Raw genomic sequence first — 10,812 nt, forward strand, 5'->3', positions numbered from 1 at the left:
AGTACCAGCCTTACAACAAACAATAAGAAACTAAATCCAGTGGGGAAAAAAATAATTAGAACTCGTTTTGGAACCAGTTCACTGAACCGTTTGGCCCAAATGAATAGTTTCAATAAAATGAATTATGACTTTCCAAAAGAAAAAAAAGATCACTTGATCCGGTCTCCTTGCTGTGCCTGATATGCTACTGTAATAAAGTTCACCAAATAATGCTGCAGCATGCAAATGAAATTAAAATTTAGGGAATCGTGGGTCATTTAATATAAGTAGCAACAGCATAAACCAGCATTAAAACATACCTAATCAGCATATGCTGTTTTTTTCCACCAGGGAAGTGTAGTCTCTCATGTCAAACCACTTCCTAGAGTATGACAACATATTTTATTAAGGTGTGTGTTGCCTAAAAGTGACTACAATAGAAACAGACTATTTCTAATGGAATGGCATTTATTGCATGGCATTGCATTGGCAAAGAAAGCAGGTCATGATCAGATATAAAAGCTAATGTCACTTGGTAGTTAGACAATTGACCTTGATGAATCTAGTCACATAGGTGAGTCTGCAGCTACGCTAACTGAAAGGTGCATGTTTGTAAATATAACTCATCTTGCAGCACTTTGCTCTGATTAGCTCCAGCAGTCACAGATGCGCTCTTTGATTTATGGGACATTTTCTAGATGGACATGATATGCGAGACAAGATGAATGAGGATGATTTCAACGATTATCTCCTTCAGCTGAGCATTGAAGAGTCTTATCACGAGGCATTTGCAATATCGAAAACCAGGCATGTATGCTCATATAACATTTAAACTAACACAATGATTTGACTGATTGATGGATTCTTTTTTATTATATGTACATGTTCATGTAAATTGAACATTTAAAATAGCAAAAAGCAGTACTTTCTCTCAGAACATTATCCATATTCCTAAAGCTCCTCCAGCGATGAAAATCTAAAACTGATCGCTGCAATCCAGACAGGTAATGGATCAATACCTTCAAATATTTTGTTTTCTATCACCATAAACATGTAAAGATACTTGAGGTTCCTCAGAGTGCTACACCCTCCAAAACCCCTTCTGAAGAACCTTCAAATATCCTTTTGCAGGGGTTTCCAAACCTGGTCCTGGAGGGCCAACATGGTGCAGAGTTTAGTTCTAATTTATCCCAACATCCATGTCTGTAATCATAAATCATAATCATAAAGACCTTGATTATCTTGGTTTAGGTTTGTTTAACTGGGGTTGGACTTAAACTCTGCAGGGCAATGGACTTCCAGAAGCAGAATTGGAGACCTTGCTTGTTTATGTAACTCAAGTGTACTCTACTATGTACTTCAAGCTCTAGTCTTGCTGCAAGTATTTCCCATATAATGGTGTTGTGATGACAAGTTCCTTCCAGTTCTTTCAGGAACTTGGATCTCTTATAAGTAGAATCTTCCTTTCTTAAAGCGAGCCTAGAGTTTCTACAATGGTCACCAGTGTAACAATCTAAAGCGCTCACTAAATGGGCTGCAAGTATTTAAATTTTTCCAAAATGACAAAATAGATTTATTAAGCTGATGCTTTAAAACGTGGGATTGTCCAAAGTTATTGCTTCTGTAATCAGTTTTGTCCCCTGGTCATCAGGTAATACAGCAGTCATCCATGAGCTCAAGCAATTTCCTTCAGCCTTCAAGGAAGTTGACCGTAATGGACTTCTGCCGCTCCATCGAGCCGCCATGCAACCATTGGGGAAAGTACTGGAGGCGATTCTTGGTGAGTCCTGAACTTGGATGGACAACTCTGATGTAAGGATTGGATAAATTGAGACCGTGTCAGAAATATACATGGTTTTAAGATATCAGATATAATCCACAGTCTCCAGCCAACCAGACTTGGAGGAGAAAGGTAGGAATGGAGAGACTGCCTTGACTTTAGCAACCCAATCAGGACTGGAGGAAAACGTCAGGATCCTTTTGGAACATGGAGCACTACCACAGAACCCCAACAGCAAAAAGGAGTCTCCACTTCTGCTGGGTGAAGCACAACCTAACCGTTAATTTCTTGCTCCTGCTTGTACTTTTCATAATAGTTATAACTCTCTTCTTTACTTCGTCTAAGCGGTAAGAGTCCGATCTTATCAAATGGTGTACGCTCTCATTGCACACGGAGCTGTAGTGGATCAGGTATGTTCAAAGAGGTGGACAGCACTGCATGAAGCAGCCCAAGTGGGCTGCACTGACATCTTAATGCTGCTGTTGAGACGTGGCGGTCAAATATCAGCAAGGGACTGTCATGGAGCAACACCGTTGAGCGTAGCGGCAGAATGCGCCAATCTAGAAATCCTGCAAATTCTCATTGATAGTGGTGAGAAACTTTGATCTCGCAAATGAGAGATAGATTAAAGAAGATTTAAGTCGATCTGAATCCATCTCTCTTGACAAGGAGCCGATGTGAATGCACAGTCCTGTAAGGGTGAAAGTGTGCTGATGGATGCAGCTGGTTCTGGAAACCCAGACTGTGTGGAGCTTCTGATTCAACATGGAGCCTCACCAAACCTGGCCAGCTTGACTGGGCATCTTCCTATTCATCGCGCGACCTATGAGGGCCACTATCTGTAAGTGCTGAATCATTTAAAATAGGTAATAACCAATATACATTAACGTTAGGGCAGTTGGGTGTTTTTTGTAACTATTGGCATTTTTAACCTAGTAGAAATTCACTTATTCACAGTCTCACTGGTTTAATTTGTCTACTAACAGTGTCTAACAGTGTGTATAAATCACTGGTGAATTCTGTCCTTTGTTCTTTAAGTGTTTTTGTTTCAGCAGTTTCTTTTGATTACTTAATCTTGCTAAGGCTAATTTCACAAATAGCATTTGAATGTATTATAAATGGATAGTTACCTAATACTGTTACATTTAACATAAATTAACTAAATTACAGTTTGACTGAAAATAATAAACAATGTTATGTTTAACATGTTTGTTTTCCCCCCACTTATTGTTCTTTTTATTATAATTTTTTTTTTTTGCTTATACATTTTTTTGCTTAATATTTTTTTAATTTTGCTCCCAGCTCTGGTAAACAAGCACAGTAACAAAATAATAATTTAATAAAAATAATAATGCTTCACAAAGGTTTTTTTCCTTGAGGTTTTGCTATACAACATATATTTCTCCCACCTCAATATTTTTACCTTTACTTCATAGGAAATATCATCACAAATGCTATAATTGTTTTTAAGAAATTTAAAAACAGATTTTGGTTTGGTTTATGTGCATTTCATTCTTATAATGAATTAATTATGACGGATTTTAAGGACATAAAGGCATTTGGGAAAATTAAATATGAAAAATTACATTAAAATAAACGCTTTTAATTAAGCTTCAAAGACAATTTAATGTGACATTAATTTTATAAAAGAGTGTGTGTGTGTTTTTTTAAACCACCTCAGTGACAAAAGCTGAAGAAACACCTATTATCGGTCAGAGTAAAAAGGGGTCAAAACAACCTTACATGTATACCTACCTGAGTTATACCGATTTCATTTACAGTGTGCTAAAAATGCTGATCTCAGTCACAAGCAAGACGGCTCTCATAGAGTCTGGCCAGAGTCCAGTACACTCTGCTGCAGATGGAGGTCATGTGCATTGCCTGCAGCTCCTGATTGACAGCGGTTTTGATGTGAACTCTCTACTTGACCAAACCATCTCTGACAACTACAGTGACATGCGTAGGAGCGCCCTTTACTTTGCCGTCTCAAATGGAGACGTGACTTGCACAGAGATGCTGCTGAATGCAGGAGCCAAGCCTGACCTGGATCCCCTGCACTGCCTCCTGGTGGCGGTGAGATCTGGGAGGTATGAGATTGTCAGGATTCTCCTGTCCAGCCGAGCTGACGTCAACTGTTACTTCACAGAGGTCAACGACACAGTGTTTCCCACTGCCTTGCAATACTGTCTGAAGGATGAGGAGATGATGCGATTACTTCTTAATAATGGATATGACGTAGGCAAATGTTTCCATTGTCACCATGATCTCCATTTCAACATGGGGTTTGATTGGAAGGACATCCATCTACGTAAACCATGTGATATCTGTGATGAAGGAGATGAGAAAATACCCGTGAGTTTGATTAGCTTTCAGATATTTTCTGCACCATTTTTCACAGCTTTCACCAGGTTTCAACTGGACCAAAGATTGCTCTATACAATAAAAATTCTGCCCTCAATTACTCGCCTTCGTGTCATTCCAAACCCGTAAGACCTTCGTTCATCTTCTGAACACAAATTAAGATATTTTTGATGGAATCTGAAAACACGCAGTGGAGGCTGACATGGAAGAATACAAATTGTTGACAATTACTGTCTTTGTGCACAAAAATATTCTATTTTAATGAAGTCCTTACTGCGTTTCTGGGCTTTGAATGTATCAGTTGCATCGCTGTCGATGGAGGTTCAGAACTTTCTCAAATTCCAAAAAAAATATCTTAAAAAAAGCATAACTTTTGCTACAGTTATGTGTATCGTTTACGCTACTCTGCTCGAAAACAGACAGCAAAACGCTGCAGTCCCTGTTTTACTTTTCAAACTCTGGTGTAGTGTAAACAGACCAAAACTAAGTAATGCATTACAATATTGTGTAAGAAATTATATATGTATGTGTGTGTGTGTGTGTGTGTGTATGTTAACAGCATTTATTCATTGACTAACTGAACATTATTGTATGTGTTACATCGCAGTTCTGTGACTTCATGAGTCTGTACTGCCTGGTTGACCTGTCGGGACGAGCGGTACTGATCCTACTGAACTATGTCAGCCGCGTCCCCCTCTGCTCACGTCTGAGACCCATCCTGGAGAAACAAGAGGAGTGGGAAGAGATATGCACCATCTTGAGTGAGTTCACTGGGTTCACATTTAATTATTTATCTGTTCAGTCAGTCTTTTTACGACATAAGGGAGTCTCATTCTGGGTCAAATGAAGAAACTTCACTACGGCTCAGAGTCTCAAAATGACCAAATGCATGCGAGAAGATGGTACCTGTTCTCTAGCAACAGATCGATGGTTCTCTAGTCTCAGGGAATGCAGACTAATAGCTTTTGAATTTGTTTCAGACAACCCACGATCCCTGAAGCACCTCTGTCGTCTGGAAATCAGAAAGCACATGACCATTAAAAGACTGTATGATAACGTTACAATGGATTCTTTTCCACCTCTGATTAAAAATTACCTGCTGTACAAGGAGTATGATCTGACTTAACACAAATATAATAACGAATGTAAGTTTTCTTGCATGAATCTTTCACTGAATGTTACACGTTGTGCTACGTACTGTACATTAGTGTAAGCTATTACTGAACACCAATATACGAATACCAAATTTGTACTGTATGGATGAACTTTTATAACAAAAATAGGATTTTATAATGTTAATTGTATTCATGTAACATGGTGAATCCTATAAAGTACAGTGATTAAAATGATTTTGCAACTGTCTGGGATATTAAATAAAATGTACTTTTTCATTCATATGTCAGTTTGACAGTGCCAGTGGTTTCTTCTGCTACGCTGTCATTTTTTCCTTGTTTCAGCTTCTGCCTTTGAGTCAGAACAATGCTCTATTTTTGTTCTTCATTCAAGTCATCGCCTACCATCCCACTCTTTCCATTTTTACCCTCTATTCTTTCTATACCACCCTCCGTTTTTTCATTAATTTTTAAACCACACACTCATAATCGCCAAACCTGAAATTTCAAAGACTGTTTATAAACATCTCCACGCTGTTAATTTGTAAACTCAAATTTATATTTATGCTCACATTCGTAGTTATTCTTTCATAATACAAGCTCGTAACGGCCCGTTTTTTATTCCTTTATTCCGAATCCAACACATTGACCAATACTTGTGAAAGATTAAACATTAAGACAACTGAAACATTTTTCAAGCCACTGCAAGTGTACTTTCCAAGACAGTTTTCTCTAGTTATTCATTGAACACAAGGTGGCTATAATGCAGTGACTGTGGGATTTCCCCAGCTGCAAAATTATTCCTGGACTACTTACAGTAGTACTACTTACATTTATAGAAGGCTATAAAAATGCATACTGAATATGACTTTACACAAACTTAGAGAACTGGTGGTATTGCAGCAACTGTTATTTGATGTAGGCCATGTAAAAATATGTATTATGCGCATCATTTATTATTTTTTTAAATCATCAAGTGATAATGCGGTCAGTTGACTTTAATGGTGTGCATGGCAAAGACCAGAGCAGGTGAACGCCAAATTTAGATGCATGTCTGTTGCCGTTTTGAGCATGGGAAGGGGGGGGGCACTCAAGTTCAGATTGAGTGTAGCTAAAGTACTGGCACAGCAGTGAGAGACGCGTGATTTCACTGGAACTGTATTTCACAAGGTGAGATTAGAGCCTTTGTTTACTGTTCGGTGAAGCGTGAATGATTCATTGGAAGTGGCGGGCGAAGTGTCGGCTTTGCATGCTCTAGTTCAGCATTTCCTTGAAACGAACGCAAAGTTAGTTTCCAGCTGCACAGAAGTGTTGAAATCTGCCTATTTCAGCTGTGGGAACAAACTTTAAGCATTTCTGTGAAGGCAGCTGCTTTGAAAGACAGGCCAGGTGAACGCCTTTTAACTGCAGCAGAAGTGTCTATAGAAACAGAGTGGTCACTTCAGCGTTGTGTGTTATATGACTAAAGTGTCACATTAAACTATTGAGAATTTGGATTTGGTTTAAAAATGCCCTTGACATCAAGGACGACTTTTATAACGCATATCACAAACAATGCGAGTGAAAGCATTCTATTACTCTCCACATAAAAGCCTTTTATTTACCTCCAGGAAAATGGACCCATCAGGTGACCTAGATGAGGACGATGACCTTCTTGATGCTGCAATTCAACGGAGCATTCAAGAGTCATGTAAAGACATCGCCTCTCTAGGAAGGTGTGATGCTCTCATAAGAAGTTGGCTTTTGAAATCTTGAAATAAAGCAAACATATCTTATATTACCATGCACTTTTTCTATCCTGCAAATGAATCCAGTGTGGAACATCAGAAGATCTTGGATGCAATATTCAGAGGTGAATTGCCACATTTTACGATCGCTATAAAACAATTAGGTTAAAGGGAAAATACACACCATTTCATTTTATTGAAAAAAGCTGTTAAATGCCTGTAATTAGCTGTGTGGCTAAGTGTAAGGCAATTTTCGTCTGGCCCCGCAGGTGACCTCTTTGCTCTGCAGGAGCTGTCGGACTATCCTGCCGCATTCACTGAGGTGGATAGCAAGGGCTGGTACCCGATTCATAGAGCTGCCGTCCAGCAATCCGTGCAGGTGCTGGAGATGGTACTTTATGGTGAGCTGTTTCAAAAAAAAAACAAGAACTTAATTCTGAGGAACTTTCATTTTGGACACAATACCGCAAGATACGTTGACTTTTTTTGCTCTGCCGGTTAAAATATTCCCAAACAAAAAAAATGACAGCAGGATCAATCATTGCCTCACAGCAATGCTCTGAATGGCTTGAAACTAAATGAATCAAAACTGAATGACTCATTTACTTAAATGATTCAATGGTTAATAAAAGCCACTTGTTTAAAGAGTTCACCCAAAAATTTGCCTGTTTTACTCACCGTCGAGCATCCTAGGTGTATATGATTTTCTTCTTTTAGAAGAAAATGGCAGGAGTTTGTGTTCAACAGTCCAAGTGACGTTAAATCAAGTACACACATCTGTCCCTCACACTTCCTGTAGTGAATATGTGCATTTGTAAAAAAAATATTCACTTTAATCTCACTTGTGCTGACTGTTCTATGCGGAAGTGTTTCAATGGATAATGTAGGCGATACATGCACCCCTGAGATCTCTCTCTCTCTCTATCTGTCCGCTTGAGTTCGTCATGCCAAAATCCTATATCATCTGCCTGGAATGACGTCCATATACAAAGATAATGTAAGTGAGAAAAAAAAGTGTTTATTATGTTGAAAAAATTCTATTTTCTTACAAAAATGCATGGATTCACTACAGGAGGCCTTGATTCACTCCTGGAGCCATGCGAGGCATGATTTATTATGGATGCGCACACAATACTTAATACCTCTTGGACTGTTAAACAAAAAGACCTGCTGACTGCAATGATAGAGCTTAGAAGTGTCAGGGCAATTTTTTATATAACTAACTATGCAATGCTTTGAGGGTGAGTAAAACACAGGCTAATTTTACTTTCTGCATGAACTAAACTTAATTTCTTGAATTTATAATAGCTTTTGAACAAATTGGTTAAGCAAATAATTCTGAGACTAATTAAAATAACTAATAAATAATCACTTGTCATGCAAACTAAATGACCCAAATGAACTGTATTAAATTCAAAAATAGAGTCTGATATATTCATATAACACTGAGTGGTTTGGTTGAAAAGGTTCTTACAGGTTGAGTTTAGAGGAGGAAACCGCAGATGGAGAAACGGCATTGATTTTGGCGACTCAAGCTGGGCTGGTGGAGATTGTTAGGACTCTGCTTGAGCACGGAGCTTCACCCAACAGAATAAACAGCAAAAATGAATCCCCTTTATTACTGGGTAGGTCTCGTTTGCAATTTCTTTAGTGTCTTTCGTGCCTTAATAATTCTTCGTGTGTTTTGTTTTGGAGCTGTAAGAACAGACTCATTTGAAATCGCCTTTACACTTATATCACGGGGGGCATTGGTGAACCAAGCCTGCCCTAAAAAGTGGACTGCCATTCATGAGGCGGCCAAGGTAGGCTGCACTGACATTCTTACGCTACTGCTGCAACATGGAGGGAATGTTTCGGAGACAGACGAGCATGGAGTGACGCCCATGGGGATTGCAGCAGAGTACGGACAAGCAGAGGCGCTGGATATCCTTATTCACTATGGTAATACTGGTTAATCAATGTTTCTAGAGAAAAAAAAAAAGTTATGATGTTAGTACAGATTCACATTATACGTATATATATTTATATTAAACTAACACTAAACCATGATGTCCTCCACTCCAATAGGTGGCGATGTAAATGCTCTGGCACCAAATGGAGACAGTGTGTTATATGATGCTGCTGGCTCTGGCAATCCTGACTGCATTGAACTTTTACTTCAACATGGAGCCGATCCCAACATCGCTAATCTTTCCTTACAGCTTCCCATCCACTGTGCAGCGTACAAAGGGCATTACCTGTAAGTTTAACAAAATATGCTAATCCACTGCTAGATTCGTTAAACTCGTCTCTGGAATTGGAAATAAACAACATTAGCCTTGCAAGAATTGCCTTTATATAACAAATCTATTGGAATTCAGCTTTAACTCCTAAAATATGCATTGAAGGTCAATGAGTAATAGGATAGTCCTATCACTCATTTTCTTCTGAAAATATTAAAATATTAAAAGTTCTCTTTACAGCGCCTTAAGAATGTTAATCCCAGTAACCACAAAGAGAGCCCTCCGTCTCTCAGGCCAGAGCCCAATTCACACAGCTGCAGATGGAGGCCATGTCCGATGCATGGAACTGCTGGTGGACAGAGGTTTCGACGTCAACGCTCTTCTAGACACGCATGTTTCGGAGAAGTACAGAGATATGCGAAAGACCGCTTTGTATTTTGCGGTCTCCAATGGAGATGTGACCGGGACCCAGTTGCTGTTAAACGCAGGAGCCAAAACGGACCTGGATCCCCTGCACTGCCTCCTGGTGGCGGTGAGATCTGGGAGGTATGAGATTGTCAGGATTCTCCTGTCCAGCCGAGCAGACGTCAACTGTTACTTCACAGAGGTCAATGACACAGTGTTTCCCACTGCCTTGCAATACTGTCTGAGAGATGAGATGATGATGCGACTGCTGTTAAACAATGGATATGATGCAGAAAAATGCTTCTGTTGTCCTCATGACTCAACATGGGCTCGCTCCTCAGAACATACCAGTGAGAAGGTTCCAGTAAGTTTACCCATAATGTCTGTTCCAAAAGCTAGTAAGTTGTACAGTAAAAGGTTAAAATCATTTGTAGTAAACAACGTAACTCACTAGGCTTTTAAACAGAGCTAATGCATTTTAAGCTAACTTACCTCAAAAGAAATGTTTTCATGTGGCATATGTATCTTTACTTCTGTCTCTATTGTTTGTTTCATGTAGTTTTGTGATTTCATCAGCGTCTCTTGGCTAGTGCAGTTCTCTGGAAGAGCTGTGCGGGTTATCCTTGACTACGTCAATCATGTTCTCATCTGCTCCAAGCTGAAAATGGTTCTAAAGATGCATAAAGAGTGGGCTGAAATTTCAGAAATATTGGGTGAGTAGCATACACAATTCTATCATAGACACTTAAACCGTACTTACAAAAATATGGATGTTGTAGCATTAGATAACAAAAAAAAGCACAAAAAAAAAATTACTTTCCCAGGGAATCCTCGTTCACTGCAACACCAATGCAGACTTGCCATCAGGAGAGAGATGACTCCACTAAGGCTGGGTGACCCAAAGTTCATAAACTCAGGTCCTTTCCCACCAGGACTGAAAAGCTACTTGATGTACAAAGAACACGATTTGTATGGACGAATCATGTATCAGGAGTGATGGTCTCTCAGGGTAAAGGTTAAGGAGAAAGCACTTTGAGTTTTATTCAAATTAGCATGAGGTTGACATGACCAGAGGTTTCGCTAGTTGCCCATCATGAGTTCAAAACACTTAAAAAAATGTGAATGTTAAGTGTTTTTAACACTTCGCATTGAACACTACAATGTGAATTTTGCATCACTTCCAATGGACTTTGCCTCCAAAACAATGTCTTGGTGCTATTTGTGCA

At 39.1% G+C, this 10,812-nt stretch overlaps 2 protein-coding genes and 1 long non-coding RNA gene across 8 annotated transcripts; 2 read left to right on the forward strand and 1 right to left on the reverse strand.

The window, feature by feature from the left end:
• Positions 1-526: 526 nt before the first annotated feature.
• LOC122330572 (ankyrin repeat and SOCS box protein 15-like) lies at positions 527-5,515 on the forward strand. 3 transcript variants are annotated; one of them, XM_043227710.1, is made up of 10 exons: positions 527-553; positions 678-786; positions 937-983; positions 1,631-1,759; positions 1,862-2,020; positions 2,105-2,350; positions 2,429-2,600; positions 3,541-4,111; positions 4,728-4,881; positions 5,101-5,515. In XM_043227710.1, the coding sequence occupies exons 2-10, from the start codon at positions 689-691 to the stop codon at positions 5,244-5,246; spliced, it is 1,722 nt and encodes a 573-aa protein (XP_043083645.1). In that variant the 5' UTR covers positions 527-553; positions 678-688; the 3' UTR covers positions 5,247-5,515. The 3 variants fall into 3 exon arrangements, with proteins under 3 accessions (XP_043083645.1, XP_043083646.1, XP_043083644.1); XM_043227711.1 differs by having other exon boundaries at positions 545-581; XM_043227709.1 differs by lacking the exon at positions 527-553 and having other exon boundaries at positions 598-786.
• Positions 3,955-10,473, reverse strand: LOC122330576. 3 transcript variants are annotated; one of them, XR_006248031.1, is made up of 12 exons: positions 10,347-10,473; positions 10,079-10,256; positions 9,935-9,981; positions 9,684-9,827; positions 9,004-9,196; positions 8,777-8,923; positions 8,434-8,536; positions 7,144-7,365; positions 6,837-6,982; positions 5,027-5,132; positions 4,764-4,838; positions 3,955-4,083 (listed from the first exon to the last, which is right to left on the reverse strand). It is a non-coding gene; the product is annotated as an uncharacterized LOC122330576 (long non-coding RNA). The 3 variants fall into 3 exon arrangements; XR_006248032.1 differs by having other exon boundaries at positions 8,997-9,196; XR_006248033.1 differs by lacking the exons at positions 9,684-9,827; positions 9,935-9,981; positions 10,079-10,256; positions 10,347-10,473 and adding an exon at positions 9,420-9,556.
• On the forward strand, positions 6,373-10,586 carry LOC122330573 (ankyrin repeat and SOCS box protein 15-like). 2 transcript variants are annotated; one of them, XM_043227713.1, is made up of 10 exons: positions 6,373-6,402; positions 6,843-6,947; positions 7,047-7,084; positions 7,229-7,360; positions 8,426-8,584; positions 8,655-8,900; positions 9,027-9,198; positions 9,410-9,950; positions 10,146-10,299; positions 10,411-10,586. In XM_043227713.1, exons 2-10 carry the CDS (start codon positions 6,847-6,849, stop codon positions 10,581-10,583), a joined length of 1,716 nt encoding a protein of 571 aa, XP_043083648.1. In that variant the 5' UTR covers positions 6,373-6,402; positions 6,843-6,846; the 3' UTR covers positions 10,584-10,586. The 2 variants fall into 2 exon arrangements, with proteins under 2 accessions (XP_043083648.1, XP_043083649.1); XM_043227714.1 differs by having other exon boundaries at positions 9,422-9,950.
• Positions 10,587-10,812: the final 226 nt, after the last annotated feature.

Source organism: Puntigrus tetrazona, chromosome 25 (assembly GCF_018831695.1).
Source record: "Puntigrus tetrazona isolate hp1 chromosome 25, ASM1883169v1, whole genome shotgun sequence".
Taxonomy (NCBI): domain Eukaryota; kingdom Metazoa; phylum Chordata; class Actinopteri; order Cypriniformes; family Cyprinidae; genus Puntigrus; species Puntigrus tetrazona.